This window comes from Schistocerca americana, chromosome 6 (genome assembly GCF_021461395.2).
Source record: "Schistocerca americana isolate TAMUIC-IGC-003095 chromosome 6, iqSchAmer2.1, whole genome shotgun sequence".
Taxonomy (NCBI): domain Eukaryota; kingdom Metazoa; phylum Arthropoda; class Insecta; order Orthoptera; family Acrididae; genus Schistocerca; species Schistocerca americana.
In genome coordinates, this window is record NC_060124.1 from 586,327,803 (window position 1) to 586,353,097 (window position 25,295).

The 25,295-nt window shown below is 45.9% G+C and overlaps 1 protein-coding gene across 1 annotated transcript in view; it reads right to left on the reverse strand.

Moving 5' to 3' along the window:
• LOC124620301 overlaps positions 1-18,653 on the reverse strand; it is a 170,557-nt gene extending 151,904 nt beyond the window's left edge. The window contains exon 1 of the mRNA XM_047146973.1: positions 18,526-18,653. Within this exon, the coding sequence (XP_047002929.1) occupies positions 18,526-18,653 (128 nt within the window). The remainder of the gene's footprint in view (positions 1-18,525) is intronic.
• Between the last annotated feature and the right edge of the window lie 6,642 nt (positions 18,654-25,295).

Here is a 25,295-nt window from a genome sequence, read left to right on the forward strand (position 1 = left end):
GTACATGCCGTCTCCTTTACAGGTGAACCACTCTTTCCTACAATCCTCCCAATAAACGGAAGTGGAGCACTCGCCTTTCCCACTACAATCCTGACGTGCTCGTTCCACTTCATATTGCTTTGCAAAGTTACATCCAGATATTTAAACAATATGATTGTGTCAAGCACGACACTACAGCATCATCAGCAAACAACCGCAGCCGCGCAGGGCAGCCGCGCGGTCAAGGCGCCTTGCCACGGCCCGCGCGGCTGCCCCGGTCGGAGGTTCGAGTCCCCCTCGGGCATAGGTTCAAATGGTTCAAATGGCTCTGAACACTATGGGACTTAACTTCGGAGGTCATCAGTCCCCTAGAACTTAGAACTACTTAAAACTAACCAACCTAAGGACATCACACACATCCATGCCCGAGGCAGGATTCGAACCTGCGACCGAAGCGGTCGCGCGGTTCCAGACTGTAGCGCCTAGAACCGCCTGGCCACCTCGACCGGCTCGGGCATAGGTGTGTGCGTGTGTGTTGCTTTAGCGTTAGTTAGTTTACATTAGATAAAGTAGTGCGAAAGGCTACTGCGAAAGGGTAGGAACCGGTGATTTCAGCAGTTTCGTCCCATAGAAACTGACTACCAAAACAACCGCACATTACTGCCCACCTTCTCCACCAAATCACTTGTGTATATAGCGAACAACGGCGGTCCTACCTCACTTCCGTGGGGCTCTCCTGACGATACTCTTGTCTACGATGAACACTCGCCGTCGAGGTTCAATTAGGCCTACCTGAGAAGTCTTCGATCCACGCAGATATCTGCCAACTCATTCCGTATGCTCGTACCATCGTTAAGAGCCTGCAATGCGACATCGTATCAAACGCTTCCTGGAAATCTACAAATATGGAATCTGCCTGTTGCCATTCATCCATAGTACTCAGTATAATCATATGAGAAAAGGGCAAGTTGAATTCCGCACAAGCGTTGCCTTCTAAAACCATGCTCAAGTGTTTATTGTATTCGAACTGAGGATAAGGACTCTGCAGCAAACCGATGTTGGGGATATTGGTCTGCAATTGTGCGGGTCCGTTCTTTTGTCCTTCTTACGCACAGGAATCACCTGCGATTTCCTGCACTCCGCTCGCCCTACTCGTTCCGTCTAGGCTGCATTCCGCACTGAGCCGCCAACGCTCTACCTGCAACATGGTTTCTGCGTAAGTGTGCGGACTAACGAACAAGGTACCGAGGCAGCCGTAGCAGACCCACGGCGGCGACACAACCCGTACCCATAGAAAACGAAGGCTCCCGCAAGCCATAAAAGCCACAAGTTTCAATTTTTGGAAAACTTATGACCAAACTTAGATGGGAAAACATTTTTTACAAACTATTGTTCTGAAATTAAGGTTTTTAAAACATAATAAATTACACTCACAACAATGAAACAACAAGATTTAATATAAACAAGAGGAGCTACCGCGTGTCTCCGCTGCAGCGCAGCACCGTCACGTCCTTTCCTAGTCCTGCTCGGTAAAGAGGGTGTTCTGAAACTCGCGTCACAGATTTCTAGGACTTGTAGAGGGGAGTGAGTACATATTATTTCGAATAGCAACCCCATGGTCTGCCGCTGTGGCCGAGCGGTTCTAGGAGCTTCAGTCTGGAACCGCGCGACCACTACGGTTGCAGGTTCGAATCCTGCCTCGGGCATGGATGTGTGTGATGTCCTTAGGTTAGTTAGGTTTAAGTAGTTCTAAGTTCTAGGGGACTGATGACCTCAGCAGTTAAGTCCCATAGTCCTCAGAGCCATTGGAACCAACCAATATTTCCATAACTGTCGCTACTTCTCTGTGGCTCTGAAATGTCAGCTAAAAAATTCGTTCGTAAGCTGACCACATGGCAAAGACTTCGTTTACCTACTTCGTCTAGACGATACCGTGGTCGCAGAGTGCACAAACATTTCCAGTAGCGAAACCAGACGGCGGACTGCCGTAGCTTCCGACACACCGGAAGCTGTTTGCTCCGTGCCAGGGCTGCACCGCACTTTCCCTGCCCAGAAAGCTACGTGCCAGCCGCCGGTTGTCGGCGTCAAACAGGGAAGTCTTCCGCGCGGCGGTTTCTTCCTGCATGCCGCGTACGGCTGTCTGTAGCTGAGTCGCGTAGTTTCCGGACGTCACTGATTTCCGCAAAATCGCTCTGAAGTAAATTATTTGAGGAAACCATTACCCACGCAAAGATCATTAACAGGAATTTTACGTTCCAAATTACTTGTACTTTGCAGAAGACATTCCCACACTCATCGAAAACTCCTCCTGTATACCAAGAAAAGTATTACTGCTAGTAGCCGGCCGCGGTGGTCTAGCGGTTCTAGGCGATCAGTCCGGAACCGCGCGACTGCTACGGTCGCAGGTTCGAATCTTGCCTCGGGCATGGATATGTGTGATGTCCTTAGGTTAGTTAGGTTTAAGTAGTTCTAAGTTCTAGGGGACTGATGACCTAAGATGTTAAGTTCCATATGGCTCAGAGCCATTTATTACTGCTAGTAATCTTGATAAATATGTAGCTCTTATGACACACATTACCGCCTTCACATTAAATACAAATAAAAACTGAATCAAGGAACATAGCACGTTGAGAGAACAGCTTTTATACATCACATATGTTACAGAGGAAAACTTAAAATAAAAACGCACGTTGCCTACCGCATTAGAGGCGAGTGTTGTGTACATGTGGACATATTTTGAACCTTGTTAGACGGCCTACATCACGTGAAACAAGTAATAGTTGGTAGTGTGATAAATAGCCAGCAGCAGAGAAGAGGTGCAAAAACTTCGTTCCTTAGCCGATACACTTTATAAGTTAGGTAAGATATGACACTGAAGAGCCAAAGGAACTGGTACACCTGCCAAATATCGTGTAGGGCCCACGCGAGCACGCAGAACTGCCGCAACACGATGTGGTATGATCTGGACTAATGTCTGAAGTAGTGCTGGAGGGAACTGAAACCATGAATCCTGCAGGTCTGCCCATAAATCCGTAAGGCTACGAGGGGCTGGAGATCTCTTCTGGGCAGCACGTTCCCAGGCATCCCACATATGCTCAATAATGTTCATGTCTAGGGAGTCTGGTCGCCAGCGGAAGTATTTAAACTCAAAAGAGTGTTCCTGGAGCCACTGTGCAGCAATTCTGAACGTGTGGCGTGTCGTATTGTCCTGCTGGAATTGCCCAAGTCCGTCGGGTTGCATGATCGACAATAATGAATGCAGGCGATCAGACAGGATACTATGTCACCTGTCACAGACATCTCGGCGTATCAGGGGTGCCATATCACTCCAACTGCGCACACTCCACACCATTACAGAACCTCCACTAGCTTGAACAGTGCCCTGCTGACGTGCAGGGTCCATGGATTCATGAGGTTGTGTTCATACGCGTACACGTCCATTGATTGACTCGATACAATTCGAAGCGAGACTTGTCCGACGAGGCAACATCTTTCCACTCATCAACAGTCCAATGTCGTTGTTGACGGGTCCACGGGAGGTGTCAAGCTTTCCGTTGTGCAGTCATCAAGGGTACACGAGTGATCCTTCGGCTCCGAAAGCCCACATCGATGATGTTTCGTTGAATGTTTCGCCTGCTGACACTTCTTGACGGCGCATCACTGAAATCAGCATCAATTTGCGGAAGGGTTGCACTTCTGTCACGTTCAACGATTCTTTTCAGACGTCGTTGGTCCCGTTCTTGCAGGATCTTTTTCCAGCCGCAGCGATGTCGGAGATTTGATGTTTTACCGGATTCATGATATTCACGGCACACTCGTGAAACGGTCGTGCGGGAAAATACCCACTTCATCGCTAACTCGGAGATGCTGTGTCCCATCGCTGGTGCTCCGGCTATTACACCACGTTCAAACTCACTTAAATGTTTATAACCTGCCGTTGTAGCAGCAGTAACCGATCTAACAACCGCGCCAGACAGTTGCCTTATATAGGCGTTGCCGACGGTAGCATCGTATTCAGGCTGTTTACATATCTGTGAATTTGAATAGGCATGCCTATACCTGTTTCTTTGGCGCTTCAGTGTAAATACCTCTCGGTCTGGTGTTGCTTTAGTCTTAATCACAGATCTGATTGAGGCAGCAGGCGAAACAGTGTTTAATTTAAGAAATGGGGAGTCCTCCATGCACAAAAAATTTTCGGAGTGCATTTTCACAAAAGTTGGCCTAATTATTAAAATAATGAATGCACTAATGAAGTGTTGCAAAAGACCGCGTGAAGGTATGAAATGCGTAACGTGCGTCTAGCGGCTGGCGGCCGCTGGCAGGGAGAGTTAGAGGCCAGGAACAGACCGCGTCCTCCAACTGCGACTCGCAGAGGCTGCGAGGAGCCGCCAGGGGTCGGCGACCGCGGGCGTGGCGGGTCGCCCGGTTCCCCACAACGGCAAACTGCGGCCGCGCTGCCGCTCCCGTTGCGTCTGTATCTCGACTGCAGGGCCCGGACTTTAGTGACCTAAAGGAGACCGGAATATGCAATCATTTACGACTTTATACAGGGTGTTACAAAAAGGTACGGCCAAACTTTCAGGAAACATTCCTCACACACAAATAAAGAAAAGATGTTATGTGGACATGTGTCCGGAAACGCTTAATTTCCATGTTAGAGCTCATTTTAGTTTCTTCAGTATGTACTGCACTTCCTCTATTCGCCACCAGTTGGCCCAATCGAAGGAAGGTAATGTTGACTTCGGTGCTTGTGTTGACATGCGACTCATTGCTCTACAGTACTAGCATCAAGCACATCAGTACGTAACATCAACAGGCTAGTGTTCATCACGAACGTGGTTTTGCAATCAGTGCAATGTTTACAAATACGGAGTTGGCAGATGCCCATCTGATGTGTGGATTAGCACGGGGCAATAGCCGTGGCGTGGTCCCTTTGTATCGAGACAGATTTCCAGAACGAAGGTGTCCCGACAGGAAGACGTTCGAAGCAATTGATCGGCGTCTCAGGGAGCACGGAACATTCCAGCCTATGACTCGCGACTGGGGAAGACCTAGAAGGACGAGGACACCTGCAACGGACGAGGCAATTCTTCGTGCAGTTGACGATAACCCTAATGTTAGCGTCAGAGAAGTTGCTGCTGTACTAGGTAACGTTGACCACGTCACTGTATGGAGAGTGCTACGGGAGAACCAGTTGTTTCCGTACCATGTAGAGCGTGTGCAGGCACTATCAGCAGCTGATTGGCCTCCACGGGTACACTTCTGCGAGTGGTTCATCCAACAATGTGTCAATCCTCATTTCAGTGCAAATGTTCTCTTTACGGATGAGGCTTCATTCCAACGTGATCAAATTGTAAATTTTCACAATCAACATGTGTGGGCTGACGAGAATCCGCACGCAGTTGTGGAATCACGTCATCAACACAGATTTTCTGTGAACGTTTGGGCAGGCATTGTTGGTGATGTCTTGATTAGGCCCCATGTTCTTCCACCTACGCTCAATGGAGCACGTTATCATGTTATCATACGGGATTCTCTACCTGTGCTGCTAGAACATGTGCCTTTACAAGTACGACACAACATGTGGTTCCTGCACGATGGAGCTCTTGCACATTTCAGTCGAAGTGTTCGTACGCTTCTCAACAACAGATTCGGTGACCGATGGATTGGTAAAGGCGGACCAATTCCATGGCCTCCACGTTCTCCTGATCTCAACCCTCTTGACTTTCATTTATGGTGGCATATGAAAGCTGTTGTCTACGCCACCCCGGTACCAAATGTAGAGACTCTCCGTGCTCGTATTGTGGACGGCTGTGATACAATACGCCATTCTCCAGGGCTGCACCAGCGCATGAGGGATTCCATGCGACGGAGGGTGGATGCATGTATCCTCGCTAACGGAGGACATTTTGAACATTTCCTGTAACAAAGTGTTTAAAGTCACGCTGGTACGTTCTGCTGCTGTGTGTTTCCGTTCCATGATTAATGTGATTTGAAGAGAAGTAATAAAATGAGCTCTAACATGGAAAGTAAGCATTTCCGGACACGTCCACATAACATATTTTCTTTCTTTGTGTGTGAAGAATGTTTCCTGAAAGTTTGGCCGTACCTTTTTGTAACACCCTGTATACAGTGATGGACCAAAACGTTATGGCGACCTGCTTAATAGCTTCTTTTGTTCCTCTTTGGAACGAAATAAATCAGTGATTCTGGGTATCAGGGATTCGACACTTTGCTCGTAGGTCTGTAGAGGTACGCTGCATTAGCCGTCTAAGCACAGGTCATGTAATTCTCCTAAGTAACGGGCCCCTGATTTGGGTTCGCGGTGATGGCACCCGATAGCCACCCAGATGGGTTCCAAAGATTTACGTCATCGTGAGTTCACTATAATGCTCCTCAAGCCTGTAAGAGGTCCATGATTAAGGAATTTGTTGCTAGCGCACTCGAGCAGATGTAATTTCGATGGATTGCCCACGTGCTGCCTGCGATATGTAAGCTAGAAGAGAATCTCAGACCAGGGAGCAGTGTTGTCAGCAGTAGGAACTGTGTAGCAGTTCTAGTAGTAGTAGCTATCGGTCTGGTGTACCGAGTTGGCTGGGCCGGTCGTGGAGAGCGATGGCGGTGCCCGAGCGTTGTAGTATAAGGTAAAAGCAGCGTCGCGCAAATGTAGTATTGTTATACCAAGTCCTATGTAAATGTTTTTAAAAATCTCTTAATAATAATCTTCTAATAAAAATTAACGTTTGACAATCATTCATCTCAATTTAAAGAATTTAATAATTTCTCCAATCCACGGTCATCCCGATTATTGTAAAGAAAAATCAGTTGTTTCTTTTTTATACATGACAAATCTATCGGCCAGCATTGCACTGAGCTGTACCAGAAAAATGTCTTATAGGAGCAGATATATACGCGTTATCCGGCGACCTTATTGCGGTAAAAGTTTTCTATTTATTCAGAATGATCTTTCAGGGCCATGACGCAGCACTGCTGACGTCCAAAATTTAGCAGTTTAAATTCACAGTCAATTATTGAAAGGTTATAAGTGAGCCACAATTTTATTGAGAGATTAGTCACATTTTATTATTGGTAGGTTACGGAATTCATTTATTGGGATGTTACGCTGAATGTGAATTATAGAAAATTATATTATTATCTTTTGGGAGATTACAAGCCACTGTACCACAGTTCTCGCTCCGAGACACGGACAGTTATACAGCTGAAAGATGACGTCGCCATTGAGGAAGACATCAAGCATAAAGGGACGCAGGTGGTTCGCAGCTGTCAGCGTGTCTACGATTACTGTCACAGGTCCAATGCAAGCGTAGGAGAATGTCTTCCATAGCGTGATACGGCTCCCGCCAGCCGGCGTCCGTGGCGCGCTGCACCTTTCATTCCATTGTCTAATGCTCTGTGCTGAAGGAGGAGCCACACCATACCTAGTACGAAAGTCACACCGAACAGTTATTACTGACCTGACAAAACGTAGAACACAAAACTCTTTCCGTTGTCCCGACACCATTTTTACTAGAACTGAAGTGGGCCCACACTGCTGCTACCTAGCGGGAACTATGTAAAACTCGAGTTTTGTTCTTTTCATACACATATCTCAAATAACATAATAGTTACGATTTTTTATAAATCGGATGATTTTTTATACACCCTGTATTATTAACTGTAATCCTATTTCCCTGTTGTTCACATATAATGTATGTAGGACTGTGGGGAAACCGGAACAGAAGAGAACCGAACCATTTGAAATGTGGTGCTGCAGACGAATGTTCAAAATTAGGTAGACTGATAAGGTAAGGAATTAGGAGTTTCTGCGCAGAATCGGAGAGGAAAGGAATGTGTGGAAAACATTGACAAGGAGAAGGGACAGGATGATAGGACATCTGTTAAGACATCAGGGAATGACTCCCATCGAAGCTGTAGAGGCCAAAAGCTGTAGAGGAAGACAGAGCTTGGAATACATACGGGACGTAGGTTGCAAGTGCTACTCTGAGACGAAGAGGTTGGCAAAGGAGACAAATTCGTGGCGGGCCGCATCAAACCAGTCAGAAGACTGATGACAAAAAAGTCTACAGGTTTTAGTTTGTTGTGAAATTCATATGTCTACTGATTAATCTGATCACGATCTTATTTGACACGGTGCATGTGCATTTTTGGCAAAAGTTTGCCGACATTGACCTATTACGGGATAAGTTGGCCGAAATAGGAGTTTTTACTAAAAAAAAGGTATAAATACGAGTTAATATGCACAGTAAAAATACATTTTTCTACGCTACATTATCGGGATTAGTTTATAGATTGTTGTAAAATTGTGGTCTAGCAATTGCAAGAAAGGCGCTCTCTAAGACGAGAAGTTTCTTAACATCGAATATAGATTTAAAACTAGAAAGGCTTCCAAAATAAAGTTTTATTTCCACATCGTGGTTGATACATCAGTATCAGCTGCTTTTTGGGCTTCCGTTATGGAACACTTTTTACACAGATATAGAGATCACTGTTCTTCTGACAGTCTGAGGTAGCTGCTATAGATTTAAATGTTACGAACCCTTTTCTGGAGGTGTTTCTCTGGAGTAGTAGGCTTCTATGGCAGTGATACGTGGATGGCGAAAAGTTCAGACGCGAAGAGAATAGAAGCCTTTGAAATGTGGTGATACGGAGGAATGCTGAAAATTATATGGGTAGGTCATGTAACTATTGAGCAGGTTGTGAATAGAATTGGATAGAAAGGATGAATATGGTAAGCAGATTCAGGAAAATGTAGGTTGCAGTAGTTATTCGGGTATTAAGAGGCTCGCACAGGGTAGAGTAGCATGGAGAGCTGCATCAAAAGCCGGCCTCTGTGGCCGAGCGGTTCTAGGTGCTTTATTCTGGAACCGCGCTGCTGCTACGGTCGTAGGTTCGCATCCTGCCTCGGGCATGGATGTGTGTGCTGTCCTTAGGTTAGTTAGGTTTAAGTAGTTCCAAGTCTAGGGGACTGATGAATCAGATGTTAAGTCGCATAGTGCTCAGAGTCATTTGAACCTGTATCAGATCATGAGAGCAACAACATGAAGTGGTCACAGATAAAATTCAAGGTGCGAGAGGCTGTGTGCAGCTTGTGCGGAGAACGTTATTTTCATTGCTAATAATAACTTAGACGTCTGGGGCAGGTTAAAAAGAGCGGTGATAGCCACTTACAACTGGTTGTTACGGTATGGTAGAAAACTAAAAGTCGCAGGGTGTGAAGCGGAATTTCGCCTGGATCGATTCTCTCGGGTGCGAGAGTATGAGAATTAGCCCCATCCTCACTGGCTGTATCTTACTGCATGGTAAAAGCGGAAGGTGTAGAGGTGGAAGTTGACACGACGTAAAGTTAGACTTGGCATCGGGCTTGGCAGGTTGCTGTTGGCGCGTAATAAGTTATTTCATTCCGCAAATGTTCTTCCATTTTAGATTCTTGTAAATTTTTCATACAATCGTGAGTGTGAACGCTGACAGCCTTTCGCAGAGATATAGGTAGGCCTGCATGGGGACAGGTGTATATGTAGATTGCAGGGTGTAGACGTGGGAGTAAACGCAGACGTCGAAACGTCCCCTTAGAAAAATTTATGAATTACTGTGCTGATAAACCTCTTACGTTATTTGATTTTCAAACAGCTGAGCAGAACTGCACGTACTCAGACATTTCGCTCTTTACTTATTCTAATCAACACAAAACTGACACACAATATTTTTAGCCGCAACGCAATCTGACTTTCAAAAATCCCTACAAAAGAATGGCCCTGACTAACAGTAACTTATACATTTCACGAATCATTTACCTCACAAAAATCTTCGTTACTCGAACTACTGCGAAACAGCGAGCGCCAATACTGCCAGCTAAATAAAAGATTCTAACTACTGAAGGCACTAACTACTGATAGGCATAGTAAGCAAATGAAAGATTTTGATAGAGAACAAACAATGTATTTACCTTAATAGTGTTCCAAAGTCATTATATATATATATATATATATATATATATATATATATATATATATATATATATATATATATATCGGTTCATGACATCCTGTCTTACAAATTTACTCTTTCTGGCGGACACACGTCCAGATCGTCCTCTCTTAAAATTCTGCTATCTCTCTCCCCACATCCACCACTGCTGGCGGCTCACCTCCAACTGCGCAACGGTACGCGCTGTTCACACCCAACTGCCCAACACTACAATAGAGAATATTTCAACAATGCCAACCAGCCACACACTGCACAAAGCAAAGTCAGTGATTTTCATGCAGAGCGCTACGTGGCGTTACTAGCATAAAATCCTAAACAGCCTACTTGCAACGTAGACACAGGAATTTCTTTGTTGTTTACTGTGCATGTTGCAGTATGATCAAAAGCGTCGCTAACGTTGCCTTGTTTTGTGTGGTTCGTTCATATGGATCAGATCCGGTTATCTGCACCACAAAATTCTTTGTTCTTGACGGTCTACTGAGAGAACAAATTCATCGAAAGCGAGTGAACATTGCAGCGCCCGCTCCTCTTGAAATGTGTGGTTAACTCCACACGAGCCTCTCAGTCTCGGCGCTCTCTGACATGCTTCAGTGGAACTTGCGACGCCAACATCAACAAGCGTTACTTCACTGTAGTGCCTTTCCGACAGCATTTTAATATCGTTAGAACAGTATCGAGCTCCGTTCGTAATAACCATACTTGTTTCGATCTCGGTACGCATGTAACAGCAGCGTTCCTAATATGTTCCAAAACGCCTGGGCTTGCACGTCGTGTTCTACTAGTGGTAGAAAGGTAGGATCAAGTGTTTTGGACAGCCCTTGGGCTAGGGACAGTTTGTATACCCAACGCAGGGATCGTCTCGGTCTCACTGTCCAGGAGTACAGGGTCAAAGTATGAGTGTGTTACACTTCCTACAGCTTAGGCAGATGGAAAAGTCGGTTGGTTCTTTTTGTATCTGATGTGGTCTACGGTGGGCCGTAAAGAGTTTATGGGGGCACCAATAGTTCACTGGGGGTTCCTTCGAAAGCCACAAAAAAGAGTTTTTTTTGTCGTTATTTCGTACCAAAACCGAGCCGCGGGTTCCAGGACGGCTATGCACAGAAAGTTGTTGAAATTTTTATGATGCATTTCTAAGATCCCGATTTTCTTGATGTGTTTATCCATTCCAAAGTTACCCATCTTCTAAACGTAAAATCCGATGTGAGGCAAAATGTAAATAACAAAAACCATATAAAATTGCTCAGATTTTATCGGTACATTCTATAGGCGCTTATCTAGAAGTGCTGTCTTCCCATTTTCAAAAATCTTGAGAAACATCCACAAAAACGTGATTTTGGTGCTCCAGGAGGCCTATGCACAGCAAATAGCCCTAATCTTTACATACATTTCTGACATCCCGATGTCGGACAACCTTGAATTTCTCCTTTATAGCTTTATCCGTTTCCAATATACATAAGTTCAAAGTTACTCTATTTGTAGACGTAAAATACGCAAGTAAAATCCCGTATAAAGCAAAAAGGTAGTTTATAAAGTGACGCAGCACGGAGAAATATGTTTTAAAGTACTTCTGTTATCACCACAATAATTCTGGGAACTACGTGTTTTGATACTGAAGCACATGCAAAAGACTGACTGAAGAGTGGGAAACCAGCTGCCTCAGTCTGCTTTCCTCAGCATCTACGTGGGGGAGCTGGAAAATAAGTTTCCCCTGTCGACTGTGGTCAGAGCTATGTGTGAAAGGTAAAAAAAAAAAGAGAATGAGACATTAAAGATGTATCTTTATTTTTCTACATAATTTCCAAGTACATTGAGACATTTGTCATACCGCTTTATAGGCTTCAAAAAGCCTTCCAGGAAAAAAATCAGAGCGTTGCATACGGAAGAAGCGTTGAACGGCTTGTTTGACGTCAGAATTGCTGCCAAAGCGCTTACCGCCGACAGTCTTCTTGAAAGCAGGAAACAGATGGAAGTGACTTGGTGCGAGATCCGGACTGTAAGGCGAGATGGTGTAGGCGCCCCCAACCAAGAGTCGCAATATGGTTTTGCGTTGCCGTCGCCGTGTGTGGTCTCGCATTGTCATCCAACAGCAGAACGTCAGATCTGAGAAGGCCAGACCGCTTTTTCCGAATCACCTCTTTCGATTTCGACAGAGTGGCACAGTACCGCGCAGCATTGATTGTTGCATCCTCCAGAAAGTCCAGCAGCGAAGCTCCTTTGGGGTCCCACAAGACGGTGAGTAGCACTTTACCTGTAGACGGAGTGCTTTTGAACTTCTTCCGGACAGGTGATGACGGATGTTTCCACTCCATGAATGCGGCCTTCGATTCGGGCGTGTAATGGTGGACCCACGTTTCATAGCCCGTCACAATCCGAAACAGAAGGCCATTGCCAGATTCATGGTAACGTACGAGCTGTTCCAGGCTGAACGCCATGCGTTGTTCCATGTTTGTCGGGGTTAGTTGGCGGGCCACCCTTCGTGCTGACACCTTCCTGTGTCGAAGAATGTCGTGGATGATCTTGTGAGTTCGCTCATGTCCGATTCCAAGTTCTACTCCATCAATGGTGATACGCCGGTTCGCTTTAATCGTCTCATCCACCTTCCTGACATTTGCATCTGTAGTGACCGTGCGCGTCCGTCCAGGTCTCGGTATGTCTTGCACTTGCTGACGTCCATCACTGAATTGCTGACACCGTCTCCGCACTATTTGCTCGACTTCACACCTGACCCATACATCTCAATAAGGCGGTTATGAATTTCTCTACCTGATACTCCACGGGCCAATTTATAGCGGATAACAGCTCTCACTTCCGCCTCTGACCAGGACTCCAAAACGCACCCTCTCTCCATAGCTCCGGGAAAAGACTGAGCGGCTGACCTCCGCTTTGCGCAGGCACTGCGACAGCGCCACCTGCTTGATCGCGGCCGACCTCTACCCACTGGTGTATCTGTGTCTTCCACGTGCGCGTTCACCGCCGCGTCGTCTTTCGCCCGTATCGTACAACTCTGCCCACAGTCGACAGGAGAAACTTATTTTCCAACTCCCCCTCGTCTAAAAATGTTCGCAAAATTGTGGCACGCAGAGACTTTCGTGCTTTGTTATGCTGAGAGCGAATGACACAGTGGCAGTAGGAAAGACACAGAAAAGTAGTACACACTGGAAGGTGGTAGACAACGGATGTCGTATAGAAAGAGCGAAGGCGGCAAGGATACTGTGAGAAAAAGAGAGGGACACCGTGCCAGTGGAATATAGATAACAGTGCCAGAACAGTGCTACGAAAAGAGTGAAGGAGACAGTGCCGGGAGGGGGGGGGGGAGGAGGAATAAAGAGAAGGAGGAGGTGGAAGTGGGTGACAACCAGTGATAATGAGAGACAGAGTCTATGACAATGACAAAAGGAGGAAGAGAGTGGCAACGAGAAGAGACAGCAGCAGCGGGGAGGAACGAACGAGACAGTAACAGTAAGAGAGAGCAAGGGGGAGACCGTGACAGTGAGAGGAGGCAATACCAGGAGGACACAACGACGGAGACATTGGCGGTGGCACAGGAGACAAAATGATTATGACAATGAACTGAGTTGAATTAGTGAGTGAGAGTGGGCAGTTGGGAGTGGTTGGGTGTGTCGCGACTTAGAGCGACAGACTAGTGGATATGAGCGAGTTACAGCTAGGGGAGCTTGTGGGAGTTAGAGGTGAGATGCACGCTAAGAAGGAAGCCAAATATGATCGCGTGCCAAACTTTTTGGGAAGATACTTAAAGGTGTTGACGAAGTTAGGATGAGGCAGCTCGTTCCCCACTTTTCAGTCGGCGTCTTTTAAATAAACAGGAACATATTCGCGTTTTTTGTGCTCGGATAGGAGCATTTTTCCGCTGTCATCTATTGATGTAACTTAACAACGTTATGTGCCTTTGTACTTGCAGATAAACTCGTTTCGACGTCTCGAAGCGAAACTGGAGCAACTCACCTTCTATAGGGGCGCCTTCATCCATCACGGCATCTCTCGATGGTACAGACTGTCGCGTTACCATAAGCCTCGTAGCATCTAAAACAAGTTGTTCACAAGTACGTACAGGGTTTAGGAGGACTACAACGCGAAAACTACGAGACGTACAGAAAAATGGAAGACGCCAGTAGTACAGAGCATTGCACCAAATTTCAAATGGCGATATTTTGACGAACGGCACACCGAGAGATAGTACATGCCGACAAACTATCCGCTCCGTATTCTCCCAGTGAATTAATTCGCGCCTGCGGGTAGGCAACTCAATGAACAGAATTCAGAATCGGGCTGCTCGCGCGGTGTCTTTTTCACCTCCAACCGCACGAACCGATGTGTTCTTTTAGCTGTATAAATATGTGGCGCGTCACAAGTGCTGCCGATATTTTAGCAACTGTAGTGTGAGTTGAAAACTTGGAGAAAGGCTCAGTGCAATGACATGTTACTTTTATCTAGGAGGTTTCGTAGTTCCCGTGCAATCGTCTTCAGAAGACCAGGAGATACTTATGAACAAGAGCGTATAAATCGTGTACATCTTCGCCGAGATGGCTGGAATAGACGACAGAGGGATAGAGAAACAATTAAAATCGCTCAAAAGAGGAAAGGCCGCTGGACCTGATGGGATACCAGTTCGATTTTACACAGAGTACGCGAAGGATCTTACCCCCTTCTTGCAGCGGTGTACCGTAGGTCTCTAGAAGATCCTAGCGTTCCAAAGTGTTGGAAAAGGGCACAGGCCATCCCCGTCGATCAGATGTGCAGAACAATAGACCTATATCTCTAACGTCGGTCACTTGTAGAATTTTGGAACACGTATTATGTTCGAGTATAATGACTTTTCTGGAGTCTAGAAATCTACTCTGCAGGAATCAGCATGGGTTTCGAAAAAGACGATCGTGTGAAACCCAGCTCGCGCTATTCGTCCACGAGACTCAGAGGGCCATAGACACGGGTTCCCAGGTAGATGCCGTGTTTCTTGACTTCCGCAAGACGTTCGATACAGTTCCCCACAGTCGTTTAATGAACAAAGTAAGAGCATATGGACCATCAGACCAACTGTGTGATTGGATTGAAGCGTTCCTCGATAAACAGAACGCAGCATGTCATTCTCAATGGAGAGAAGTCTTCCGAAGTAAGAGTGATTTAAGGTGTGCCAGAGGGGAGTGTCGTAGGACCGTTGCTATTCACAATATACATAAATGACCTTGTGGATGACATCGGAAGTTCACTGAGGCTTTTTGCGGATGATGCTGTGGTATATCGTGAGGTTGTAACATTGGAAATTTGTACTAAAATGCAGGAGGATCTGCAGCGAATTGACGCATGGTGCAGGGAATGGCAATTGAATCTCAATGTAGACAAGTGTAACGTGCTGCGAATACATAGAAAGATAGATCCCTTATCATTTAGCTACAACACGAGTATAGCAGGTCAGCAACTGGAAGCAGTTAATTCCATAAATTATCTGGGAGTACGCATTAGGAGTGATTTAAAATGGAATGATCATATAAAGTTGATCGTCGGTAAAGCAGATGCCAGACTGAGATTCATTGGAAGAATCCTAAGGAAATGCAATCCGAAAACAAAGTAGGTTACAGTACGCTTGTTCTCCCACTGCTTGAATACTGCTCAGCAGTGTGGGATCCGTACCAGATAGGGTTGATAGAAGAGATAGAGAAGATCAAACGGAGAGCAGCGCGCTTCGTTACAGGATCATTTAGTAATCGTGAAAGCGTTAGGGAGATGATAGATAAACTCCAGTGGAAGACTCTGCAAGAGAGACGCTCAGTAGCTTGGTACGGGCTTTTGTTGAAGTTTCGAGAACATTTCTTCACCGAAGAGTCAAGCAGTATATTGCTCCCTCCTACGTATATCTCACGAAGAGACCATGAGGATAAAATCAGAGAGATTAGAGCCCACACAGAAGCATACCGACAATCCTTCTTTCCACGAACAATACGAGACTGGAATAGAGGGGAGAACCGATAGAGGTACTCAAGGTACCCATCGCCGCACACCGTCAGGTGGCTTGCGGAGTATGGATGTAGATGTAGATGTAGATGTAGAAGAGATGGACTGACCTGTGTTATCTGCTGACGCGAAAGCAACTGAGACGGTTGGGAGCTGCTGGAATTCGCAGCGCGTGTTCTGTGGGATCCTCATTCACACACCAGATGGCCGCCGTTCCACAGTGGGACAGTCTCGAGAAGAAACTTCTCCGGCACTACACGGACATCGTCCAGGGGAGGACCCGAGCACTTTACAATGTACCCACCAGAGCGAAGAGTCCAGTTCGATTTCACAAATGTGATCACTGCATAACACGCCTGGCCTAGTGACATAGCGCATTATGTTGTTGAAAAATGCCACTGCTGTCGGGAAACATGTTCGACATGAAGGGGTGTATGTCGCCTGCAACCAGTGTACGATACTCCTTAGCCGTCATGGTGCCGTGAAAGAGCTTCACTGGACCCATCAATGCCCACGTGAATGTTCTCCATGACATAATCGAGCCACCGTCTGCTTGTCACTGTCCCACAGTACACGTGTCAAGGAGCTTTTCCCCTGGAAAACGATGGATTCGCGCCCTGCCATGTGCAAGATGAAGAAGGTATCGGGATTCACAAGACCATACAACGCTCTGCCATTGCACCAACGTCCAGTGACGATGGTTCAAAATGGCTCTGAGCACTATGGGACTTAACATCTGAGGTCATCAGTACCCTAGAACTTAGAACTACTTAAACCTAACTAACCTAAAGACATCACACACATCCACGCCCGAGGCAGGATTCGGACCTGCGACCGTAGCAGTCGCGCGTTTCCGGACTGAAGCGCCTAGAACCGCCTGGCCACCGCGGCCGGCCCTCATTCTACGCGCGGGCAGCACGCTCACTGATACTAGATGCGCCGCGCATGTGTCTCAGTAGCAGCCATCTCTCGCCAGGGGCTCTATTCTGTATCGTTCATCTCGATCGGTGTAGTTTGTTCGTTTCGGTAGTGACGTCATTTTCTGTTCTTTATCGAAATATCCTATTCAGTAAGCTTCTGAGAGTTGTTACCGAACGGTCCTTCCACCGATTTTACGACAATTGTACCGAGAGGTTTTGGATTTCGGTTGATTCCTGTGTCTCCCACTTCTCTAAGCACCACAGGCTCGGTGGTGGTGAGGGGGACACTGTGGCCAGGCCTCGGGTTTCGACGCCACCCCACTTTGCTCCCCGAGCCCCCACTGCTCCACTACACCCAAAAAAAAAGTGGTTAGCGCGCGGGATTGCTACATGTAAGGACACGGGTTCACGCATGGATGGATGAAATTTTCTTTTTTTCCTGTTCATATATGCAACACGTTCTGAGACATCGTTATTCGTTAAGATTTTTCTGCCATATTACTTACATGTAAGGGCGCACTTCCTCAGTAATGATTTCGTGATTTCTGTGTGTTTAAAATATGAAATATGAAATTGTTGGAGACGAAATTGCTGTGAGTGAAACAACCGACAGTGACCTTTATATTTTTTCTTGTCACAAATAATTCACCATTTTTTCCGAATATGTAGTGATTTCCGAGTATAGCGGCTAGACAGGAATCTATGAGCACAACTTAAATTACTGGGAATGTAACTAGCAGCAGTCATCTTCATGATCTTGCTTGTCACAAGTCTTTATCTGCGATCGAATCCTCAACAACAGTAGACAGAGATGAAAGGTCTCTGCCGTAATGTTTTTAGACTGTGGCACCACATACAAAATATTTTCAATCATGAGATGCATGTTACAAACTTCGACAAACTGCAGGAGCTCTCGAAAACGCGTTTTTTCAATTTTATTTTTAAGACGGAAATCGTTGACGTATCGTATAGGGAAATAGGCCACTTCATCATTTGGATTTCTAGGAGAGAGTTATCACTACATTCTGTTTATCTTCTTATTCTTTTAGCACAGGCTACAAATACTGGCAATAACTGTACAGTAATAAGTGCCTCTCCATATCCAGGGTTGCTGTTATTGTTTCAAATGAATTACCCATAAACGACAATCACAATAGCAATCGTTAGCAATCTTTCTGGGTCACTAAACTGTGAACCTACCAATCTCATTTTCGTTCGACATTTCCGCTGGTATTTTAGCAATACTCCGTACTGCGAAAACGCAAGTTTGGTAGTGCGAAGAATAGCGCGCCTGTGTCGTCTGCTAGCCGCCTTGTGTTGGTGGCGCTGTGCGCGCTGCAGTGCGCATGCGCCGATGTGCGGCCGCTTGCTTTTGATCGGCTTGCGCGACGCGAACCGACAACAGCGCTTCGGTTCTCTAGACCCGAACGGTATCGCTACCGAAATGCATGCTGAATAATGATGGGAGTCGAATTCGAGTACTAGACCGTTCGGTGGTCTTGAGTACCAAAACGATCGGCACAATGGCGGAAAGATACAGGATAGGGCCCCAGATAACGCATCGCCTGGACGGGTTTAGGTGGTCGTAATATCCTGGTCGATCCGTCTATACGGCAGGTGAAAATTGCCCTTGACCAATTGCAGAGCGACTGGCCTGGAAGACACCGCTTTTTCCACTCGGCATTCAGTGTGCGTGGCGAGGGCCGACGCTGTGAGCGGTAGGTTACTGCGGCCGGCAGCGCAGGTGCACGCGGGTGCCGGCGTCACGGCCAAGCCCGCCATCACGCCGTGTTTGGCTGCGGACGCGCGCGTCGAGTCCCGGTGCCCGGCCGTGTCTGTGGCTGTGTGCGGGGCACGTAGCGGAGTGGCTGGCCCACTTGCTGCCCTCCCGCTGGAACTGGAACTCACTGCCTCCGAATGCCCCACATAGCGATGAAGCAAGAACTCACCTATCTGCTACACCACTGGCCATTAAAATTGATGCAGCATGAAGATGAGGCGCTACAGACGCGAAATTTAACCGACAGAAAGAAGATGCTGTGATATGCAAATGATTAGCTTTTCAGAGCAATCACGCGAGGTTGGCGCCGGTGGCGACACCTACTACGTACTGACATGAGGAACGATTCCAGCCGATTTCTCACACACAAGCAGCAGTTGACCGGCGTTGCCTGGTGAAACGTTGTTGTGATGCCTCATGTAAGGAGGAACAATGCGTACCATCACGTTTCCGACTTTGATAAAGGTCGGATTGTAGCCTATCGCGATTGCGGTTTATCGTATCGCGACATTGCTGCTCGCGTTGGTCGAGATCCAATGACTGTTAGCTGAGTATGGAATCGGTGGGTTCAGGAGGGTAATACGGAACGCCGTGCTGGATCACTAGCAGTCGAGATGACAGGCATCTTATCCGCATGGCTGTAACGGATCGTGCAGCCACGTCTCGATCCCTGAGTCAACAGATGGGGACGTTTGCGAGACATCAACCATCTGCACGAACATTTCGACGACGTTTGCAGCAGAATGGACTATTAGCTCGGAGACCATGGCTGTGGTTACCCTTGACGCTGCATCACAGCGATGGTGTACTCTACGACGAACCTGGGTCTGCGAATGGCAAAACTTCATTTTTTCGGATGAATCCAGGTTCTGTTTACAGCGTCATGATGGTCGCATCCGTGTTTGGCGACATCGCGGTGAACGCACATTGGAAGCTTGCATTCGTCATCGCCATACTGGCGTATCACCCGGCGTGATGGTATGGGGTGCCATTGGTTACACGTCTCGGTCACCTCCTGTTCGCATTGACGGCACTTTGAACAGTGGACGTAACATTTCAGATGTGTTACGACCCGTGGCTCTACCCTTCATTCGATCCCTGCGAAACCCTACATTTCAGCAGCATAATGCACGACCGCATGTTGCAGGTCCTGTACGGGCCTTTCTGGATACAGAAAATGTTCGACTGCTGCCCTGGTCAGCATATTCTCCAGATCTCTCACCAATTGAAAACTTGGTGGCTGAGCAACTAGCTCGCCACAATACGCCAGTCACTACTCTTGATGAACTGTGGTATCGTGTTGAAGCTTTGGGCAGCTGTACCTGTACACGCCATCCAAGCTCTGTTGGACTCAATGCCCAGACGTATCAAGGCCGTTATTACGGCCAGAGGTAGTTGTTCTGCGTACTGATTTCTCCGGATCTATCCACCCAAATTGCGTGAAAATGTAATCACATGTCAGTTCTAGTATAATATATTTGTCCAATGACTACCCGTTTATCATCTGTATTTCTTCTTGATGTAGCAGTTGTAATGGCCAGTAGTGTAAAAATCACAGTGATTGAGAAGTCATAGGTATCACAATAAAAACTTTAAAGAAACTGGCTGCGAGTTCAGTCACAAATATGAGTCGGAAGTAACATTTAACATTCAACGCCGTGTGTCATCTGTTGGCCGAATTTAGTATTTCTTCCTGTGAACCATGGCGGAATTTCGTACTTTTTCCTGTGAACCTTTTGTCTAGCTGCGATTTCAATGATCAGTCGGAAGTAGCAAAGCCGAAGATAACATTCAACGCCGTGTGCCATCTGACGGCATAAGTTCGTACTACGGTTTTTCTTAGTGACGCGCTATCAACAGAGTTTTCTGTTACAATTTGCAGCTGGAAGTCGCAAGTAGTAACTACAGACCGCAGTTAACATCAGATGCCGTACGCCAACTGTTGTCCAACGTCCGTACTTCTTTCTAAGAACCGTGTGTGTCGCGGTATGGATCTATTACATGCTTACTCCGTCTTCAGGCCACGAGTGGCCTACCGGGACCACGCGACCGCCGTGTCATCCTCAGTTGAGGATGCGGATAGGAGGGGCGTAGGGTCTGCACACCGCTCTCCCGGTCGTTATGATGGTATTCTTGACCGAAGCCGCTACTATTCGGTCGAGTAGCTCCTCAATTGGCATCGCGAAGGTGAGTGCACCCCGAAAAATGGCAACAGCGCATGGCGGCCCGGATAGTCACCCATCCAAGTGCCGACCACGCCCGACAGCGCTTGACTTTGGTGATATCACGGGAACAGGTATTACATGCTTATGGTCGAAGAAATGAACCGAGAAGCGGTTGAGAATTGTTGCAGCCGAGGAATGTGAAGGCCAAATAAACGTTGTGCTAACAGACAGATCTATAGCGTAGCCTGGAATTTTCGTGACATATTTAAACACACTCCTCATGATAAAACCTAATGGAAATGGAAATAAAGTCTCGTGCTGCTTAACAGAGCCTAGGGGAACTATGCGGGAGACCCACAAAGACTCGGCAAGGACCTAATGGAGGTGGTTTACCGCTGCCTTCCTCCGACCGTAATGGGGATGAATGATGATGAAGAAGACGACACAGCAACAGCCAGTCATCTCTGGGCAGGTGAAAATCCCTGTCCCCGCCGGGAATCGAACCCGAGACCCTGTGCTCGAGAGACCACAAGCGGCGGACATAAAAGCTAATACTGCAGGGTAATTTCAGAAAACAGATGATGTGTGTTTCACACATTTATCGTACATAAATTTCTAAAAATGCAATCTGATGTCTACTGTGTAACTTTTACCAAACTGTATTCACAAGACGGATATTTTTTCCGACAGTACCACACGCAGTTAAACTTTTGTCAGTATTTTCAAATATTCCATTAATATTACTGTTATCACGTGCCATTAGACCCTGTTGATCACGCAAAGCTTCTTGATTCTTTTTCCTTTATATCCACACAGCTCCCATTTTTTTCCGCACGGGCTCCAATCCTTTCCTCTGTCCATTTTGTTTCTCCTTCCTTCGGAGCTTCGTTCTCTGCCTTAACTTCCCATATGTTAACTTTCTGCTTGAATACCTTTCTGTCCAAAATATGTAAATAATTTATATGAACTTTTTGTAGGTCCTTTTTGACCTCTTGTATCCAGGCATCACGCAAAGCTTCTTGATTCTTTTTCCTTTTTTTATAGACTGCTCTGATTTTTCCTCTCTCCATTTTGTTCCTTCTATGTATTTAACAATTTTGTGCGTAAGTCTTGTTTTGGGAAGCCTAGAGAAGTGACCATAAAATTTTAATAGCCTTTTTCTAATGCCTGCTACTAGGTTGGCCAATTTCTCAGCTGTTTGATGAGATTGTAGTGGGCTGTGTTTGTGTGTGTGTGTGGGGGGGGGGGGGGGGGGGGGAGGGTGTTAGATTTCACACTTTGCATAAACGATGTCCCTATGTTCATTCACAAACTTAGAAACTAACCAACTTCTGACGGCAACTTTTCCATTTATGCTGTCAGTCATATTGTGAATTGTCGCTATATTGAATGACTGACAATATGGTTCAGATGCTTGTGAACGTAAAGACGTGGTTGGAATCCGTATGCTAAACATGAAATCTTATGTCCTGTGTGGTAATTTGTGTTATGATTCTCAACATCACACTATCAATATTTCCACACTTGTTCCATTTGTATAAAACTAAAGCCAAAGGAAGAACATACGTAAAACATACTTAATACTGACTGTTTTGTTGAGATGAAATTTTATCTGAGGGCAGGCTTATCTTTCGTATATCATATAACGACTAAGGAAGAACGGTTGGAAATATTAATAATACCAATTCACGTAACTTTTTTGTCGCTTGGGTTATTCAAACGTTACATTAGGACCCGACAAATAATCGCCTATACAGACGGGAACATATTTCTCGGTTGCACTGACAGAGTTCACTTGTTACATGTGACTAATGACAGTGGAATGTCTACGGTGACAAATCGCAAAAGTCACAGAAATCGCAGGAGCAGTAAAATCGCAGAAGTCGCAGAAATAGCGGAGGGATACAAGTCGTAAATTCGTTAACTGCGACTCTTAACTGCTATAAATCGCAGTTAAGAATCGTGCTTACCGAAAAGTAGCATTCACAGAAATCACTGGTATCGGAAAATCGCAGTTTAGCCCATCCCTACCCCCACACCGACCGAGCTGAGGGTGGAGTCCACGTCCGCGCCCAGACGAGTGGGCGCAGTGGGGGGAAGGACTGGCGGCGGCATCACACACCCTGGAAGAACATCAAACAGTTCGCTAAATAAGGCGTATTACTCAGAGCGGTGACCGTTTACGCTTTTGTTTACCAAACAGAAACCAGTTTTTTACTATACTTCCGGGATGCCGGACCGTGGACATATCGATGTTTCGTCTCGCTTTCAGAGCGAAAGATAATTTATGTTACAGATCATCTCATTGTACGCTGAGGCTCCACAATAAAATAAAATAAAGTAAAATAAAAATTAACTAACATGAAAGGAACATCTGGACGACAATAAAAGATACAAGTCATTACGAAAGTAGTAGAGATGTTAGGACCTTCACATCCCAATGTAACAGAGAAAGACGTGAAGAAAAGAACTATCTACTCGTTTTACATAACCAGGAATGGAACAGAATAAGGAAATAGATGCTTTTCGATTATTTAACAGACGAACGAATTCTAACAAGTTATTAAAAGTTTCACTGTCAATTCGGAGAAATATAACGGAATCATTAGTTTTTATGCACAATATTCTCTTTAACCCCCCCCCCCCCCCCTCGCATGAACCATGCATCTTGACGTTGGTGGGGAGGCTGCGTGCCTCAGCGATACAGATAGCCGTATTGTAGGTGAAACCACAACGGAGGAGAATCTGTTGAGAGGCCAAACAAACGTGTGGTTCCTAGAGAGGGGCAGCAGCCTTTTCAGTAGTTGCAGGGGGAACAGTCTGGATGATTGACTGATCTGCCCTTGTAACACAAAACGGCCTTCCTGTACTGATACTGCGAATGGCTGGAAGCAAGGGGAAACTACAGCCATAATTTTTCCCGAGAGCATGCAGCTTTACTGTATGATTAAATGATGATGGCGTCCTCTTGGGTAAAATATTCCAGAGGTAAAATAGTCCCCCATTCGGATCTCCGGGAGGGTATTATCAGGAGCAACAAGAATGGCGAACTACGTATCGGGGGATGGAATGTCAGATTCCTTGATTTAAAAAGCCAAATCCGTAGCATAAAGTTAGATATACTGGCAATTAAAAAGGGAAATTCATAGGTTAAGGTTAGATATAGTGGGAATTAGTGAAGTTCGGTGGCAGGAGGAACAAGACTTCTCGTCAGGTGAATACAGGGTTATAAATACAAAATCAAATGGGGGTAATGCAGGAGTAGGTTTAATAATGAATTAAAAAACAGGAGCGCGTGTAAGTTACTACGAACAGCATAGTGATCGCATTATTGTGGCCAAGTAGACACGAATCCCATGCCTACGACACTAGTACAAGTTTATATGTCAACAAGCTCCGCAGACGACGAAGATATTGAAGAAATGTATAATGAGGTAAAATAAATTACGCAAGTAGTGGAGGGAGACGAAAATTTAATAGTCATGGAGGACTGCAATTCGATAGTAGGAAAAGCAAGAGAAGGAAACGTAGTAGGTGAATATGGAATGGGGGTAAGAAATGAAAGATGGAGGCTCCTGGTAAAATTGGCACAGAGCATAACTTAATCATAGCTAACACTTGGTTCAAGAATCATGAAAGAAGGTTGTATACATGGAAGAGGCATGGAGAAACTGGAACGTTTCAGGCAGATTATACAATGGTAAGAAAGACATTTAGGTTCAAATGGCTCTGAGCACTATGGGACTTAAATGCTGAGGTTATCAGTCCCCTACAACTTGAAACAACGTAAACCTAACTAACTTAAGGACATCACACACATCCATGCCCGAGGCAGGATTCGAATCTGCGACCGTAGCGGCCGCGCGGTTCCAGACTGTAGCGCCTAGAACCGCTCGGCCACTCCGGCCGGCAGAGATTTAGGAAGCAGGTTCTAAACTGTAAGACATTTCCGGGGGCAGATGTGCACTCTGAACAAAATCTATTGGTTATGAAGTGTAGATTAAAACTGAAGAAACTGCAAAAAGGTGGGAATTTCAGGAGATAGGACCTGGATAAACTGACTAAACCAGAGGTTGTACAGAGTTTCAGGGAGAGCATTAGGTAACGATTGACAGGAATGGGGGGAAGAAATACAGTAGAAGAAGAATGGGTATCTTTGAGGAAAGAAGCAGTGAAGGCATCAGAGGATCAAGTAGGTAAAAAGACAAGGGCTAGTAGAAATCATTGGTAACAGAAGATACATTGAATTTAATTGATGAAAGGAGAAAATGCAAAAATGCAGTAAATGAAGCAGGCAAAAAGGAATACAAACGTCTCAAAAATGGCTAAGCAGGGATGGCTAGAGGACAAATGTAAGGATGTAGAGGCATAAATCACTAGGGATAAGATAGATACTGCCTACAGGAAAATTAAAGAGAACCTTGGCGAAAAGAGAACCACATGTATGAATATCAAGCGGTCAGATGGAAACCTAGTTCT